General features: G+C 51.6%; 3 protein-coding genes across 3 annotated transcripts; all 3 read right to left on the bottom strand.

Annotated features, from left to right (window-relative positions):
• Positions 1-327: 327 nt before the first annotated feature.
• Positions 328-8,046, bottom strand: J3458_014610 (uncharacterized protein). The gene is made up of 3 exons (XM_066120657.1): positions 4,242-8,046; positions 3,148-4,047; positions 328-3,037 (listed from the first exon to the last, which is right to left on the bottom strand). The coding sequence occupies exons 1-3, from the start codon at positions 5,875-5,877 to the stop codon at positions 999-1,001; spliced, it is 4,575 nt and encodes a 1,524-aa protein (XP_065974493.1). The 5' UTR covers positions 5,878-8,046; the 3' UTR covers positions 328-998.
• Positions 8,047-9,267: 1,221 nt separating this feature from the next.
• J3458_014609 (uncharacterized protein) lies at positions 9,268-9,582 on the bottom strand (the record flags this gene model as incomplete). The annotated part of the gene is made up of 1 exon (XM_066120656.1): positions 9,268-9,582. One exon carries the CDS (start codon positions 9,580-9,582, stop codon positions 9,268-9,270), a length of 315 nt encoding a protein of 104 aa, XP_065974492.1.
• Positions 9,583-14,190: 4,608 nt separating this feature from the next.
• On the bottom strand, positions 14,191-18,149 carry J3458_014608 (uncharacterized protein). The gene is made up of 3 exons (XM_007812749.2): positions 16,243-18,149; positions 14,477-16,166; positions 14,191-14,415 (listed from the first exon to the last, which is right to left on the bottom strand). The coding sequence occupies exons 1-2, from the start codon at positions 17,468-17,470 to the stop codon at positions 15,205-15,207; spliced, it is 2,190 nt and encodes a 729-aa protein (XP_007810940.2). The 5' UTR covers positions 17,471-18,149; the 3' UTR covers positions 14,191-14,415; positions 14,477-15,204.
• Between the last annotated feature and the right edge of the window lie 431 nt (positions 18,150-18,580).

Raw genomic sequence — 18,580 nt, 5'->3', positions numbered from 1 at the left:
CACCAAGGACTACGGGAGAGGCGTGAAGAGACTGGGCTGTGACCTGCGGTCGAAGCTGGGCCGGGTTTTGTTCTTTGATACGTCACTGGCCGCATGCATTGTACTGGGTCAGGTCGAGGGGTACGGAGTGAGTGGCATATTCAGCGGGCGTATGTTGGTAGGTGAGTAGTTTACTACTTCGTACTCCGTACTGAGGCGACACGACAGCAGTCAGCTCTAGCTCTTGGCATGGCTGTAGATATCAAGTGGGACGCGAGGGTAGTTACCAATCCCAGTCGGTACCTGGGTACTCCGTACTCACCTTACAGGGACTTACCTAATCAGCTCGTATCAACGAAGCATCACTGCGGCTTGGTCAACTGAACATGCCATCCTCTCACCAAAAGAATGGCACCTACATTCCTAGAAACCATGCACATAGGCCTCGGGAATGCAGGTACATACTACGCATCATTCGTGAGAGAAACCTCGTGGTTTTTATTTCTATAAATCTGCCATCTGTTTTGATATCTGCGTTCTTCGCAAAAATCACTGTCGGGGGTATATGTATCGTGGGGACGCAAGCTGTTAACCAAACATCAAACTCAGACTAAAGCGGCTGTAGTCTGCGGAACTGTACATGACTGACACGGCAGACTATTATGTAAGTTGCCGTGCTGCCATTATTACAATCGACATCTTGCCTGTGACAATTCCGTCTCTTACCAAGGCGGGTATCATGTGAAAATGCTCCCAGCAACCAAGAAACCGTAGCCATGTATTCCATCAAGATGGGTGGCTTAAAATCCCAGATCCTGCTGGGATCAACCTCTGAACGATGCGAGTGAGCTTGCTACTCACACATGCAACCAACATGACTTTTCAGTTGTGGACGTAGGCACTTGGTAATCTCCTCTTCCGATAATCGGCCAACGGGGGAAGAAGAAATGAAATAAAATAAAGAAACAATCAAAACGGTGCTTGCTTGCTCAGAAACAAACGCTTTGCAGCCCAAAGTTCTATCCAGTCAACTTCCTCCACCAGCTTGTTCGAGGAGCAGGGTCAACTAAAACCGAGTTTCTTCTGCTCTCTTGCCGCTCGTCACTGCCTTCTGAGCCGGCAACACGTCTTTCTCGTTCTCTTCCTTCACGCCTTGCGCGACGTCGACGCTGGTCATCTATCTCATCTGCCGTCATGTCACCCATTTTGGCCCTATGCCGAGCTCGCCGGGCTTCACGTCGGACTTTGTCTTCATCGGTTGGGTCGCCGTCCTCGGGTGGTGGCGGCGCGTCCGAGTGGTCCTTAACCCAGGAGGACGTCCCAGAGTGTGGCCAGGCTGTGCCTTTCTTGCTCTCTCGGCTGCGGTCCTTGTGCGGATATATCTGCTCGTCACCAGAGGGTTCAGCGCGTCGTCGACTGCTCTTCCTCCTGTGGCCATCGAGACCTTCTGCAGCGGCCCGGGCGGCACGTCGTTCTCGTCTGCGTTGATGCTCAGGGTCGTCTTCCGCTGTTACATCAATGCGTTGAGAGCGGCGGCGTTCTTGTTTAGAACTCCGGCGTGCCTCGTTGGCATCTCTCTCCGCAGCGAGGGCAGCGGCTTCCCTTTCTTTGCGCAAACGGCGCCGCTCAGTCCTCTCGGCCTCTCGCTCTTCCTGGGCACGCTGCTCCTCTGCTTCACGGCGTGCGGCACGACGTTCAGCTCTTCTGGCTTCTTTGTCGTCGCCTTTACGAACCTCGGTGTCTTCTTCACGTCTTCGCCGTCTTTCGCGCCGGAATTCATCACTTGCTTTGTCGTTTTGTTCTCGCTCACTACGTCGCGACTTTCGGGCTGAGCTACGAGTGTCGCGGTCTGTTTCGCCCGTTGTTGCTTCAGCCTCGGCGTTGGCATTCAACCTCGCCGATTTCGGAGTCATTAATCCACCAAAGAGACCGGCAAATCCTGACTTCTTGGATGCTGACGCGCCGCGCTTCCATGGCCCGTCTGACGGGATACCGGAGTCAACCATGACGACGTCGTCTTCCGGCAATCTCCTGGATCGGCGCTTGTCGCGCTTTGCCGCACCGGGATCAGCGTCAAGAGCTCCCGCCATTACGAAATCCTCGCCTTCAGGGCGTCTTCGAGACTTCTTCTTGCCGCTTGACTTGTCAATGCCCAAGACCTTTGCAGCCTTTGACGACATCTCAGGTAAATTCTCTGGCGGGGGCGAAGCCAGATCATGGACGTCCACGGAATGCCTGCGTGAGGATGACTTTCCGCTGGTGCTTCCACGCCTCTCTTTATCTCGAGTGGACATAGATCTCGAGATAGGTGGCGTGCTGAACATGGCAGACGTACGGACCTTACTAGCTGCTTTGTCTAACTTCTCTGCACGATCTGCCTTGTCCGAGCCGGAGTCCTTGGATGAGGTTTTGTCAGAAGAACGCTTAGATGGTTTGTCAGACTTTGACTTCGAAGACGAAGATGTCTTTCTATCTTCTCTTCTTTCCTCCTTTCGCGTTGTCGCTGGCGCCGTGCTCCACTTTGCCCACGAAGCACCGTCGCCACTGATTTTGGGTCGGTCTCTTTTGGATGATTTCGGTTCAGGGGGAGGGGTCAACGGAGCATCAGGAACAGGCGGAGGCATTGGGACAGGCGGCGGCGGAGGTAGCGCTTCGTCCTTTGTCTTGCTCTTCTTGCTCTTCTTTGGCTTGTCTTTTGGTGGCATGTCAACGATTGCAACTATGTCATCTTCATCATCGTCAGCTGGGAAGCTTCCGGGTAATTCAGAAGACTTATGGCTCCTCTTTGAAGACGAACTCTCGTGTTCAGCCTCTTCTATCTCCTTGGATTTCTTCTTGGACTTGGAGCTCTTCTTCTCTTCTTTCGGGGGAGTTGGTGGCGCGCGTGGAGGAGGAGGGATAGGGTCTGCCAGGGGCTCTTCCGGTGCAGCCTCGAAAGTCTTCAGCTTGTCTGCAATCTTTCCCCCAACAGCTTTTCGTGACGAGACCCCCTTTGAGACAGCCTCAGCCGCCTGCGGTAATGGAGTCGTGTCCTTGTCATTGACGGCATCTTCCAGAACTAAGAGATGAGTAAGCAATGAACCTAATTTCGGCACGTTCCGAGATATTGGGGGAAGAGATTGGGGGAAGGGATTTGGGAAAGCTGGGGGCGCCACATTGACCACGAACCTTTCTTCGATTTCTTGGACCCGCCTAACCCCCAAAAACTGAATGCATCATTTGTTACCTTCGGAGCCAGCAGCTCTTCTACTTCCTCTGGTTTCAACTCGGGTTCCGGCTCGGGTTCCGGCTCAGGTACCGGTTCAGGCACGACGTCTGGCTCTGGCTCTGGCTCTGGCTCCGGTGCCTTCTCTGGCTCTTTCTCTTTGGACGATTTCTTGTCCTTTTTCTTGTCCTTCTCCTTGTCCTTCTCCTTGTCCTTCGACTTGGAGCTCTTCTTAGAAGACTTCTTGGCAGCTTCCTCGGCTTCTCGAGCGGCTTTCTCCGCCTCTCGTGCAGCTTGTTCTTCAGCCTCTTTTGCAGCTTGTTCCTCTGCCTCCTTTGCAGCTTGCTCCTCTGCCTCCTTTGCAGCTTGCTCCTCTGCCGCCCGTGCTGCCTGTTCGTCCGCCTCCTGAGCAGCCTTTCCGTCTGCTCGCTTATCAACACTCTCTTTCAAGCGATTGTACTTTTCTGTGTCCTTCTTATTTAGCTTGCCCTTCTTTGCTTTCTTTTCCTCTAGAGCCGCAAGCTCTTCCTCCTCTTGGACAATTGCAGCTTCTTTTGCAGCTTCTTCTGCAGCAATTCGGGCGTTTTCTTCCTCTTCGAGTCTTGCCTTTTCTTCCGCCTCCCTAGCAGCAAGTTCTTCAGCTTCTCGTTCGGCAGCTTCCTTAGCTTCTTGCTCAAGTCGTTCGTTTTCAGCTTTCTCGGCCTTCTTCTTTTCCTTCTCGAGTTTCTTTAGTTCCTTCTCGCTCAGCTTCGGCTCCTTTTCTGTCTTCAACTTTCCTTTTTCCTTCTCTGCTTCCTTATCTTTGGATTTAGACTTCGATTTAGACGTAGTCAGGTCATCCCACGGATCGGCATCGGCTTGTCCTGTTCGATCTTCTGGTTCAGTAAGGTCCATAGAAGGGGGGGGGGGGGGGGGGGCGCGGGAGGGGGTGGATCAGCGAAGGTATCCTTGCTTGATTTTGATTTCTTTCTAGTAGATGATGACCAGGCCCAGTCGCCGTCATCATCAACCTTGCTGTCCTTGATCTCCTCTACTGCATCGGGTTGGACTGTCTCACCAGTTGTGTCTTCCTTTACTTCCACGGGGTCGTCTTTCGTCTTGTCCTTCTTTTTCTTGTCCTTTTTAGTGACAGCGCCCCAAATGTTGTCAACGGGCTCCTCGATGCTGTCGGGTTTTAAGGATGCTTCATCGGATCCTTTCTTCTTCTTGTCTTTCTTGCCAGTTCCCCAAGAGTTAAAGAAATCATCGTCGCCAGTAGCTTCCACAGTATCTTTGGGGGGTTCTTCGTTGGAGGCCGTTTTATCCGGGTCGTCCAGTTCAATCAAATCAGAGGCACCCTTCTTCTTCTTGTCTTTCTTAGAGCTACTTCCAAAGCCCCAGACGTCGTCTTTCGTGGGCTCTTCTTTGAGGCCTTCCTTCTTCTTGTCTTTTTTGGAACTCGCACCCCAAGAGCCCCATCCATCGTCAACGGATTGTTCTGGCTCTACGGGAGCTACCTCCTCCTTGGTCTCCTCAACAGCACCCTTCTTCTTCTTTTTCTGTTCCTTTTTCGAAAGGCCGGCCCAAAAATCATCATCTGATTTCTTTTCTGGCTCCGGCTCTGGCTCTGGCTCTGGCTCTGGTTCTGGTTCTGGTTCTGGTTCAGGTACAACGACCTCCTCGACCGCCCCCCTTTTTTTTTTCTTCTTGTCCTTCTTTGACGAAGAGACTGTGCCCCAAATATCTTCTGGTTCCTTTTTCTCTGGCTCGGGTTCAGGTATAGGTTGGGGTTCAGGTTCAGGTTCGGGCTCTGGTTCAGGTTCTGGGTCTAGATCCTTGTTCTTCTTTTTCTTCTTCTTCGAGTTGCTAGCCATGCCCCAGATATCGTCAGCCTCTTCCTTCTTCTCTTTCGGAGGCTCTTCTGGAGGGGGCTCAGGCACGGCTGCCGCAGCAACTGGCTCGGGATCATCCCACAAGGATGCTTTCTTCTTCTTCTTATCCTTTTTGCCAGACTTGGTCGTCGCGATACCCCAGCTATCTTCATCCTTCTTCACAGGCTCGGGTTCAGGTACAGGCTCGGGTTCGGGTACAGGCTCCGGCTCCGGCTCTGGTTCGGCGGCTGCTTTACCCTTCTTCTTGCTCTTTTTTGTGGTCACGGCGCCCCAGAAGTCGTCGGCAGGCGCAGGTTCCGGCTCAGGTGGTGGAGCTGGTGGTTCCTCACTCTTCTTCTTCTTATCCTTCTTTCCAGTACCCCAAGTGTCCCATATATCATCAGCCTCCTCCTTAGGGGGTTCAGGGTCTGATTTGGGTGGTTCAACTGGCTCTTCAACAGCGACGGCTCCCTTCTTCTTCTTCTTGCTTTTCGAAGCAGAGGCCATCCAATCATCAACTGGTGGCGGAGGGATATTTTGTTCTGGTTCCGGTTCCGGTTCCGGTTCCGGCTCAGGCTCTTCCTTCTTCCCCTTCTTCTTGGTTGACGTCCAGCCCCAGGGATCCGCTGCTGTACCGGCATCTGTGTTCTCGACAACTGTGTCCTTCGAATCTTCAACATGTATCTGCGCCCCAGATGCTGGCTCCCTTCTTCTTCTTGCCTTTTTTGCCAGAGACGGCAGTTGTGAACCCGAAGTCGTCTTCTTTGGGTCCAGCGGAACCTTGCTCTTCCATTTCGGTTTCGGGTTTATCCATGGATCCAAACGAAAACGTCGTTTTGCCATTCTTCGCTTTTGTGCCTTTGCTATTCCATGGATTAGAGTCAAGCTCGTCCTTTTTGGAATCAGTCCCAGCTCCGCCGTCGACACCGCCTGTTGCAGACCAATCCCAATTACTGCCACTGCCGCCACCACTGCCGCCCGTGTTCCATTTTGTACCCCATGCCCCGAAATTGTCTTTTGTATCAGTAGAACCAAAGTTCATGTCCAATTTGCCTCCAGAATCGTCGCCGAGTTTGATTTCGTGGAAGGCGTCTCCTCCGAAGTCTGTGGTGGGAACCACCGGTGGTGCCGCTTCTGCTTCCGCATCGGCACCCTTCTTGCCTTTTTTCTTCTTGGATTTGGCTGGCATGAAGTCATCCCAAGGGTCGTCCTCCTTCGCATTGCCAGACCCGTCCTTGTCCTTGTCCTTGTCTTTGTCCTCGTCTCCATTACCGCCCCCAGAGCCATCACCGGCACCGCCAGCGCTGCCACTCCCGGAATCCCCAGCGCCTTGATCTCCACCACCGTTGTTATTTTCCTCGCCGTCCCCGTTTTTATCACCACCATTCTTATCGTCAGACGCCTTTGCAGCTGCCGCGGCTCTCTGGGCAGCGGAGTTCTTCTTCTTTTTAGCCTCGATTATGCCGTGACGGGAGTCGAAGTCCACGGTGATGCCCAGGACCGGATCCGAGAATAGATCATTTTCAGACCTGTGCGACTTCTCTGCATCTTCGCCTGGTTTCTGTAAAAGAAGATGATTCACGCAGGACGGGTTGCGTTGGCGAGCAAAGCAGCATGTGTCGGTAGGATCGCATACACCAAATGAAGAATCGGGAGGTGGAGTATCATTTGGCAGCCTATTAGACCGCCCAGACCAAAAGGCTGGTACCAAGAGTGGCCTACTGCCCGGAGGTCGTGATGAATTTGAAGTCTGTGGACAGCCAAAAGTGGTAGAGCCAAACCCAGTGTCGTAGGGTAACAATTCGGCGGAGCCAAGCCATACCAAATGAGAGCTCCTACTGTTGATCCATGCAACGGAAATACGCGTCAATTGAATCTGCAATGACCTCTTATCCCAGCCAGTCCTCAAAGTCTCTGCTGTCCCGAACCAGCCTTGTCCGCTTCCTCTCCAGCTTTCTGTGAACGCCAAAACTTCGGCCGCAGCCATTGTGCAAGTTGAAGCCTTCAAAGATGCAAATCGACGACAGAATCATGGAAGCTGTTCCTTCTGAGAGTTGCAAAATGATGGGCTCGGCAGTCTGCTGATCCTTGTCGTTGATGGCTGTGCCAAGGGCATACGAGGAAGTATGACTCTGTTCTAAGCCGGTATCGTTTTGCCGTTACGAGGCTGCAATTGGGGTTCGAATTGATACCTAAGGAGATGGTGTGTTAAGATTTCCGCAAAGCAAGCTTCAAACAAATGCTTGCTTAAACTCAAGAGCAGGTACAGAGGGGGGGAGAAAAAAGGGTAAAGAGAAGGGGAAAAAGTCGGCAAACGCTCAGGGTCCTATGAGGTAACTCGGGGCAAGGGACCTGGAGGCTAATAATTGGGTTATGGATAAGATAACACTTGACCAGGGCCACGGGAGTTTATCCGATGGCAGGCTCCCAATCTGCTCGACACAATATTTGCCTTGTGGCACCAGAGGGCTGGCTCGGTTGGCTTTTCGAAATTGCCCGGGTGTGAGGGGGTCCTTTGTGCGCCGTGCGGAGTAGATGTAGGTAGTCGTATGCGGTCCAACTTGCGCTCGAAATTATCTCGGACGTCAGACTGACACGGGAGGAATGCGAGGTTCTGTCGTGGTGAGGGAGAGACGGACCAGACCAGAGCGGAGCTTTAGAACGCCTCTCTACTAGCCGCCTCTCAACGACGAAACTCATATGCTGATCCCGCCTTTCTACGATTGCGAGGGAGACGGAACGACAACGGGACGAAAGTCTTGGTCGATTCGGTGGAGAGTAATAAGGGGGAAGGGAATGAAAAGTAAAAGATGAAATCAAGATAATCAAATTTAGAAAAAGGGCCTCGTAGCACGCATGCACGGCAACCCTGGAGAGGAGCGGTGATGGGTGACGGGTGACGGGTGATGCGCAAGAGGAACCAATGAAGCCGGGGTCTTGTGGCTCAGATCGACCGACCGAGGCCAATGTTGCACCAAACAGGGCGCCAAAGGGGACGCCAACGGATTCCGTCGTCACGAATGCGTGAGGGTGAGGGTGTAGTAATTAAATTAAAACCAGATTTCAACACGGACGGAACAAGCTGCTGAATGACACACAAGACTCAAGACGACAGACAAGGCAGGACGCAAGGCGCAGGTCGCTCTCTGCACAACCAGCCCTTAGAAGGCTGGACCTGGATAGGATAAAACGCAGATGCGCCACAAACTTTCAGCACGAGTGAGTGGGCGAGAGAGAGAGAGAGAGAGTGTGTGTGTGTGCAGGGTACAGTATGTATGCAGATGGCCCCCTTTCTGCAGGATGCAAGATGTGTTGATGAGGCGAGGTGAGGCAAAGAGGGACCACTCGAATGCAAAGTTAAGTCATGTCGATAAGCTTATGGAGTACGTACATTTCGTAGACAGCCCAAACATGATGCAAAAAGTTTTTTCCCTACAGCCGTCCCTCATCATGCGCCTATCTCAAAGACAACGTCTCGCTTAATATCGCGACAATCATGGCGCGCAGCTGCAAGTCGAGCGTTGTGATGAATGAACTAGTTAAAGGACGTACATCATTACTTGGTCATGCACCAGCCGGTTTGCCCAATTTTTGGTGTCAATGGCGCTCATTGTTTGGTTGTCTGGCGGAAAAGATGGCTGGGTGTGGGTTGGTGGGGCACACAGGCAGGGAGCAGGAGGTGTTAGCGTGGGGTTGGGCCTTACCGTCACCAGACCGCGTCGGCTGGCGCATATCGGAAGCCTCTGAGCAAGCAAGATTGAAACGCTCACAATCTTGACCACATTGCGATCCGGTCATGCATCCTTACCCGCTGGACAGTCCCCCTTCTTCTGGCATGGGACTGCGTGATGAGAAGTCTTGTGACTCTTGCAGCCCGTACGGGCAAGAGTACAGGCAGCTTATCGATTGTTATCCGCCTATCATACAGATATCCATCAATTCTTCGAGATATGGATGGATGGTCATCTTGCATGCCACCATCCTCAAACAGGGACTTGCGCAGCGTGAAACCCATTGGCCAACCTGAACTCAGCTCGTACCGTCTCCTGAAGTCGAGGATGCCGAGCATGACATATGTATGCCACACAATGTCGCCCGAAAGGACGGCAGCTGAGAAGGCATCCACTCGGGACATGTTAGAGGCGCACTGAAAATTGAGGACATCTGGGGCCAGGAGGATTCTATCTCCCTTTCACCCTCCCAATCATGCTTGATGACGATGACGCCCCCAGTTCAGGTCTCGCAGTCTGCGGTTCTCTTTTTTTTTTCCTCTGCACCGCAATATTTTGGTGAGGCTATTTCGAGTTTCGCGTCCTGAGACACTGGCTTCCTTGGCCCCTCGATTGGAAACAGAGGGGGAAAAACACCATATGATGGAATGTATTTGATTTGTGTATCGTAATTGTGTAAATACCCCCGCCTAGCCCTTATCTCGGCTCTAATTGTCGTTTGCCGAATGCCGCTCTGGCGCAAGACTTGAAGGGCAGAATTTCTCGGCCATTTCATAATGCTAGGCGTCTGTCCTTTTAGTCCCACCAGACCAGACATGAATGCGCGATTCAAGCTTGCCAGGCCCTTGCAGCTGGATGAGCGCTGGCACTTGCTGGCGGGTGTGAGTCTGGTAATCTGGCCGCCCAAGCCGCCTTCCACAGTTCTAAAGCTTGGAGCCTGGCATATCAATCGCCATTGTACGGAGTAACTAAATCAATCCTGAACGGGTCAAGATGGATGAACGGATCGTCCTGTCGGTCTGTTGAGGTTCTGATACATGCACCACTAGGCAGCCATGCACCGCAGTCACGCTTGAGCATGTATATCCATCTACTTCAGGCAACGGACTAGCACATCCGCCTGCTTCTACGTATGTGCATACCATGCTCTTCTTGATCTGCTTTCTGTCCGCTTTTCTGAGTATGGCGGGCCGTCAGCCATCGGGAACTAGTGCAACAAAAAAACCACGTTAATGTGGGGCTGACCATTTGGGCGGGACAACAGGAAGAGCCACGTTCTGGAGACGAGCACAAGAACATCTGCCCAGCTGCCACTCGAGCCAACCAGCTGCAGCCCTGTACCCAATACTAAGCACGCGTGCACCTGTGTGGAACCCGGGTCCAGCTTTTGCGGGTGTTTGTGCTCAAAATGGCATCGCCAAACTGCTCACCGCCTCGATTGCCATGCACTTCAACTCGCCAAGGTTTCTTTCATGCCATGCCCTGAATTTAACCCGGGAAAACTGCAGAATGGAGCGGCAAGCAGAGCATTTAATTATTCCTGACATTGCTGCTTAGCTGTCCTCTTCTACGGGCTTCTGACCCAAGGTCCGGATATTCGCCTTCTGGTCCCACATCGTGCTGAACCAACTTGACCCGTTGACACGCACGCATCTTCAATCGTCCAATTTATCTGGAACACGAACCGGTACTTGACTAATGTGTCATTGTCTGGTGGTACCCCCTGTATCCGAGATCGCTTTCTATCCAGCGGTAAGACCCAACATGTAAACATACAATATCTCGGGATCCTCTCCCCATTCTCGGCAATATGCTGGGCATCGACAACACATGCAGCAGATGTCATGCCTGGTCTTGTCATCCAACGCAATATTGGCCTCCGTGACTCCACGGGGGGTTTACTCCGTACGTCAAACGTGGAACAGCAAAACAAGCCCTGACATTTTCTGGGCTGACCACGAATGCACGTCGGTTACCTCGATGATGTGCTCGTGTAACTGTTCGCAATGGCGTGCATGCGCTGACCCTCAGGAACTAGATACAAAGCATGCAAGATGCCCAGACAAACTCCATTAATCATGAGATGGCTCCGGCTCCGTTGCCCATCACTGAATCGGCTTCTATATTGGTAAAAGTCGACACCAACTGCTTATATCTACCGAAGGCGGGCAAACGACGAGCACTACCCCTGCCCCTCTGTACAATTATTCCTGGCCATCATGGTGTTATATAAGCCCGCCACTTCAGATTAGTATTAGACAGAGGCTTCAGACTTTATACCGCCCTGCTTACCGACAGTATTCGTAGGACTCACCGAGTCCGCAGAGATGGATCGAAGCTGCATACAATATGCGGGGGCAAAATGTCGTGTCATGAGGCTATAAATTCTTTCGTAGATGGCATTCACATTTGTACCTGATGTGGGAACCTAAACCCAGCCCCCAGCTCATTGCTGCGGCGTCATGAAGGTGAGTCTTGGTCGACAGATACTCTGCACGTGCCTTCAATTTCCATCGACGGAGTGACTGTGTTGGATGAGTACAACCCTAAGCTTTGGAGAGCATGACCAGATGATAAGCGGTAACTTGCGGGCTTTGACTAGTTCTTTTCAGCTCCGGCATAGTTGATACTGTACATTCCGGTGTGACACTGTAGAGTTTGGACGTCACAGATTGATGTGCCCCGACGTGTCTCTTTACACCCAAGCATTCCAACAAACGGACAGAGCAAAAAAGTAATGCTTCAGGCACACAGCACATCACGTATCTAGTTTCCAAGTATGCAACATTCCCCAGATATAGTGAGGTCGAATTGAATCCTGCAATCGTATCACATCTGTAAACCGATCACTGGCTGTATACTATTTTAGCATCATGTAAACTCCCGTATCAGTAGCAGCCCTTGACCGAGTTGTAGTCAGAGTAAGAGAACGAACTCTGTCTGCCACTCACTAAATTGGACACAGCCTTGCTTGCAGGCTCCAAGATACTAACTATTTTATCTTTGTCCCATTCAGCAGATCCCAATGGATGATCATGCCCCCCAATCAATGGTCTTTCCAAATCGAAATATCGATACAGGTTATAATCCACGAATAGAGTGTATTTGCGAGTCTTTTATCGCACGGCGCCTATCCAATAGAGCTGCAATAGCTTATCGAACCCAGCAGCACTGAGCTCGACGTCCCCAGCTCCAACTTATAGGTGTATCCGGACTTTTCAGTGACTAAATCTGATGTGCAACAATATTGTCTCCCTAGAAGTAGACACCTCAGTTGCATGTCAGTTGAGGTCGCCCTGTGGTTCATCTTCAACGTGAGAAGACACAAGTATCTGCACACCCATACGACGTTGCGGGCGGGAGCGTTGGTCAACGTCATGACGGGAAGGAAACCGACCGGAGCACCTGTATGCAAAGACATGCCATCGAAAGTACTTCGCTAGCGTATAATATACTTTTTGCGAGAAATTAAGCGATTTGTTTGTGTCCGCTTTGATGGCTTTTATACAAGCTCGTCCTTTCCAGGGATGCATATATAAGACGTAGTAGCCAGGGAGGGTCCGAGCCGTGGAAAAAGGCTTGAACCACAGGTTGCCATGGTCATTTCTTGACATTTCTTCAACTTCTTAATCTTCCACGTGGGTGCAAGTAAACCATGACGGATGATGGGGCATCCAGGAGCATTTGGCATTCAAGTAGCGTGTTCCATCGACTCATCCTTTAGCTCAATGCTAGACAGCGTGAGCAGAATGGTACAAGCATAGCCCGGTGAATAGAACGGCATCTCTCTTGTTGATATCTTTCTCATTGGCAAACTTGGATACCTGCGTCTTTGGGATTGCTTCCGAAGAGTCCGCTATCAGCTGGTGTAGGAGCCTTTGGAGTAGTTGCCCCCTACTACGGTGGCGAGGACTCGGACCAGAAAAAACTCAGCTTTCGTGGGATTCCACGCTTTTGAATAGTAAATTAAGCGCCCTAGTTTCCAGTGAATCCCTACAAGTTTGCAAAGAACAAGTCCGAGACCGCGACAATATTCTGCCGCCGAGGTGAGCACTGAGAGCGCACTCCAGGTTATGTAGCCTCGTCCAAGTCTTTTAACTGCGGTAGTGGTCGAATTCTCAAAATGCAGAAGAAGAAATGGGAAGGCGTGGGATCTGCTCACCTCTAGCTCTGCAGATTCTAGTTTTATAATAATATGCGGATTCTCTCATTCCACAAGCCATTAATTCTCTAGGGTAATTCGTATTCTGCTCCACTACGTACCATTTCTGAGATGACATTATTTTAGAATCGAATAAGCACTCCTATCCGAGGCACTATCTATGCTTCCCAGGTTTCAATCAAGATAAGGTAGTTTCTACAGAAGCCTGCCTACTAGGTAGTACCCAAGCTCCACAAGTATCTCCCAGAAGACTGAAAAGCTCATGTTACTATGTACGCCGATATACTCGCAAGACGCATGTAACTTGGCTTCTCTCAGATAAATCTTATCACAATACGTACTTACTGTCAGGCCCAACCACGGAGGTTACCAAGAATGGAACACAAGCCCAACGATTCCCACACCACAACTGAGAGAGCCGCGGCCTGAAACCACAAAGCATCGGTGCCCGTACACTTCCGTATACGAGCACTGTTAGCTTGGTTGTATCATGAAGTATGTGCGGAAAAGACTCAAAGTTTCTCCTTTCCGCCGGGCATCTCCGGCTGGGTGTCGCCGGGCTCGTCAGAAACACCCCTGATGGCTTACTCTGCCTCAAACACCGCTATGACCCAAAGCCACCGTCACAACTTACAAAATACTCATTTTCTAGCACGTGAGACTATATTAGACAACTTGCTACGCGCTACGCGCTACCCGCCTTCCGTTTCCTCCTATCCGCCTTTCCACTTTCTGGGCCTGTGCACCCACAAAGTCGGTCACCATACGAACGGTGGTATCCCACACACCCTCTGCTGGCTTCCTCCCAGCTCTCTTTAGGATCAGCAAGCCCTATCCAGGTGAAATGGCAAGGCAGAATTGTGTACATATATACTGATGCACTGGGGTCACAAAGCTACGCCTACGTGCAACGGTCCTAGTCAGCATGAAACACTACATGGGGAGTCGTCAGCTATTGAGGATTTCTGAAGATTCTATGATGTGCCCACAGTCAAAGGTATCATCAATCCAGAACAATGACAGATGCTTCTATGTTTGTGGGGATACTTTGCGGTTGTTTGTTTCTCTCAGATTTGTGGGATAGATCGCATCATGTATTCCTTTTGGAGACACGCAACCGGCGTGCTACATGATTCATGAAAAGCGCCGGGAGATGGCGCCGTGACAAGGGGTTGTAGGAGAAGATTATCACTTTTGCGGAGATTTCGATACTTCAAGCTCTCCGCTTCTGTCATCCTATCCAGTGACAGGAAACTCTCCAGGGGGCTGATATGTGAAGGGACCCTTTGGCAGGCTCTTTAGATGGCAACATGGGTGAGGCAGTTATAGACCTGGTCGAACCAACGCGGATTGATGAGGAACCATTCTACCAGTGGATCTATCACTTGTATTTGTGCAAAACTTTGCGTCACTTTTCCTCCCATCACATGGTGGCCTTTCTCCTCTGACCACAGTCGGTTATTGGTTCTGCCCATCCCTCGTTTCCTTCTACGATGCGTCTAATCAGTTTGCTGCATAACCTTGTCCTTAACATTCGACAATCACTAACTTTATGGTTTCGACCTTTCGGCCAGTCTCTCGCTCCATATACTCCTGGGGTGCTCAACAAGTAGGAGGGGCGAGAATCATGTCGCACTGGGCGCATGCAACTCGCCTGATATCGTGCCCCTGTGTCTGAAATTAGAGCGACCTCGGGCAGCGTAGAAATAAACCCGACGGATTCCGTCATCACTGCCATGATATTCCTTTGCGGGGATCTGAGTGTTTAGCCTCGGTTCGGGCCGCTGTTCATGCGATGGATTTTCACAAGTCTTTTGAGAAGCTTCCAAGGATAGGGCAAAAGGTATGCGTGATATGAATGAAATATCGTAGATTTGGGTTCGATGCATTCGAAGCTTGGTATCTAATACTCGTGGCATGTCTATCCGCTGTTCTTGTACCTTAAAAACCAAAGTCAAATTCAAAACGAAACCGGTAAGCCCTCTGTGGTCAAAAAAAGCCTGCAAAGGGGACCAGCCTAAAGGCGTACTTGAATGCCCCACCCGCAAATTGAGAATCATCAAGATCCATCAAAATCCCAAGCATCCTTTCAAAGGCAATTTGATCCGATGCCTTGGTGCCCGTGCGCGTCTCAGTCCAGTTCCTCCAAGAATATAATCCAAGCGAACCAACTACATAGAAAGGAACCGCTCCAATCACAACTTAGAAAATCAAAGCATTATCTTCTTTCTGCACATATACTGCCATTCCCTCCAGCACCAAAATCATGGCCCGGGTTCAGCGGCCACCAAAATCGCTAGGGTAGCCCATTTCTCCAAAATTTTGGCCCATGCCACCCTCTCCGTATGTTGTTCCAGGTCCGCTAATATAGCCCGTCTCTTCAGTCTCATCGTAGTCGCTGGCATCAAAAGACGACCGTCCGCTAAGATCGTCCTCCATTGCACCACCCGCGTCAGGAGCAGACCAATTCATCTGGGCTAAAGCAGGATACTGCTGCAACAAAGCCGCGGGCAGACTGTAGTTTCCACTAGCATCCATGGGATAGCCCGTGGCTGGGTCTAATGTCATCTGTGGGGCCATGTTCTGGGCCATATTTTGCTGCAAGCGTTGTTCTTGCCACTGTCTTTGTCGTTCATTCATCTCCTCATCAAGTAGCGGCTTAATACAAATACGGCCAGCTTCAGAACGGAAATGACGGCCAAGAGCGTCAGCGCGGGCAAAGCGTCTGCCACAGCCCCACTGGCCACTGCCTTTCAAATCTCCTTTACAAATGAATTTCTTTTCTCCGGAATGAAGGCTCTCGTGTCTCTTCCGGTCGTGCTGGCGGGCAAATGCTTTCCCACAAACCGTGCATACAAAGGGACGTTCATCGGTATGAGTTCGCAAATGAGATCGCAGGTTGTACGCTCGTGTAAATCTCTTTGGACATAGTGTACATTGGAATGTAGCAGGGTGTTTTTGCACGCGTTTCGTAGAGCCTGATTCTGGGCTATTCTGGTACTCAGGATCCGCCAAGCGCAAGGCGATGACGTTATTAGGGACGGAAGACGTAGACTGGCGTCTACGGGAGGATGATGAGGCAGATTGTCTTTCTAGGGGTGATAGGGAGCGGGAAGACTCGGACCGAGCTGAGAGATGAGGAGTTGGCGAAAGGCTAGCAGAGTTTTGAGGCCGGCCCAAGGCAACACCGCCGGGATGGAAAGGATCCGTGACAGAACGAGGCCGTGACTTGGGTCGACCTGGAGCAGTGAGGTTAGACTTGTTGAACTGAATTCGTGAATGCGGACGCATCGTTAGGCTGTTTAAAGCACATACCTCTATCGGATGGCGGCGTCAAAGAGTCCTGGTCAATGTGAGACTTCACAGATTCGTAAGGACCTTGCTTTGCATTGTTTGGCGCGAAATCGATATTGATGGCTGGAGGAGCCATGTGAGAGATATCACCTCGTTCCTGCGAAGCCAGTGAAGGAAATGATGTAGGATGCATACTAGGGTAGCCCATAGTGCCGCCAAAGCCACCACTCGGAGGTGCCAGAACAAATACCGGTTGATGCATCTCGGGCATCTGCTGAGGATTGATTCTAGGACTTATAGCTGGGCTATGAGAAGGGCTTCTGCCGTGTTGAGTGCTGTCGCCAATGCTAAAGGACTCAATGTTCAAAACGTCCTGATACAGACTGCCGTCCGAGGCTCTCTGTAAAGGAGAGTGGCCTGAATGGTCATCAAACGAGTCTGCACTGACTAGATTCGGAGACGGCGAGACAGACGAAACGTCCGAGTATTCGGAGGGACTGCGGCGATGACCCTGAAACTGAGGTTGCTGGGTCCAGTCACCAATCTGGTTCGGTAGCAGGGCAGCTTCGGGACCGAGAGAAGCGTTCCTTGAGTGACTGCTTTGCGGGGAAGAGAATTGGTGATGCTGGCTGAAGGAGGGTGACTGGTGAGCCGAACCAGGTTGGAGACTATCTGGCTGGAAAAGATTTGGAGGGGTAGGTGTGTGATGGGATTGAGGAGAGGCCATGCTATTAATATCATTCGGGTTGAGACTTGACTGCTCAAAGAGCGGGGCGTTGAACTGGTCACCCTGGCTGCTCGAAGGGAAGAGAGAAAAGTCTCCGTCGTTGAGGTTTGGAGACAGGTATGCCGTTGTTGGTTGCGACTGGGTATCAAAGGACAATGTGCCGTCGGCACCTGGACTGGAGGTCGGCTGATGACCGAAACTGGTACCAGGATCGAATACAGTCGGATCAGAGACGGTCGCTTGGCTGAACGTTTGCTGAGACGAAGCCTCTTGCGAGCCGACGAAGTCAGTATTCGAGCCAAATGAGTCGAACCCCTGGTCTGAGGTTCCGGCAAATGTTAAGCTTGACCGTTGTTGCTGCGGTTGAGTATCGAGATCGAGACCCAAGCCGACGGATGAGTCGTCCGGGCCACCCAGACCGGTTGCCGAGGGCGAGGGACCCGTTTGGTTTATACGAGGTTGTCGTTCCTCGTCATGGCCGGCTGTCGAGGACGAATGGCCGTTGTGGGCCTGTTGATCCATCTTGTTGGAGTCGTATTGTGTATAATCGCGAGGCAGACTTCCCCAAGGCAGCCTTCTGGCAGCCAAGGGGGTACCGAGGGGCTGTGCAGCACTACAACAAGTGCAAGTGATGCAATGTGTAGAAGTACTGGGGCAAGACACCCTATCAAAAAGTCGGCCGCGCGAAAGTGGTGCGAGTCGGTCTTCAACTGCAGCCTTGTTTCAGACGGCTGTCGGGTGAGGGAGATTCGGCGGTGGGAGATGAGGGAAGAGCGAGAGGGGCGTGAGACTTTCGGACTTGATGTTGGATGCTGGATGGTGTGGCCGATTGTTGTTTGCGCGATGTTGTTCAGGGTGCCTGTTCCAAACCACAGGTCAAGATAAGACTAGGCACAAGAAGAGCGATGGCAGCCCGGGTGGCAGTTGAGGCCCGTGGAGCCGAAGAATAGTCTGGTAAAACGTAGCAGAAGAAGCAGCGGGGGGGGCGTGTATCGTAAGGAGAATACACATGCGCCAGCGCTTTGGTGTGGACAGGTCGAGAGTTTGGGACTGTCTGGTGGCAGAGAAGAGAAGAAAGATGGATATCTAGTGTAGGGCTGGCAGGATGTCGCGAGTGGTGGGAGGTTTCAACATCGAATGTTAGGGACAACGTCGATGCTGATGCTGACTGCTCAAGGCTGGGCGTGAATGAATGGAGAAGGAGGGGGGCGTTTTTTTTAAAAAAAAGGGGGGGGGGGGGGGGGGGGGGGGGGGTCGGAACGGCAGGCTGGGGTCCAAGTGCCATGCGATGTGCTGTAATTAACCCGAACGGACCAGAGCAGTTGACCATGATAGATTGACTTGACCGCGCAACATTGAAGTACTTCAAGGACTGCCGTTGCCGTCAAGTGGTTGGCCGTCGCGCATCCGCAGACGGACTGGTTCTGGTCTTGACCTGTCAGATCTGGTCTGGTTAGGCCGGCACTGATACACTTCCATGTTAAGTCAATACACATACACTACGGAGTACCTGGTAGGTCCTATTAACGTATTACGACGTAGACACCTCTAGCTTTCTTGACAGTTGACATGTGGTGGTAGCTTACTTAGACGCGGCTGTACTCCAAGTGCCTACTCGCCTCCCCGCCAAGG

The sequence above is a fragment of the Metarhizium acridum genome (genome assembly GCF_019434415.1).
Source record: "Metarhizium acridum strain ARSEF 324 chromosome Unknown scaffold_320, whole genome shotgun sequence".
Lineage (NCBI taxonomy): Eukaryota > Fungi > Ascomycota > Sordariomycetes > Hypocreales > Clavicipitaceae > Metarhizium > Metarhizium acridum.
This window is presented reverse-complemented; position numbering and strand designations above follow the sequence as displayed.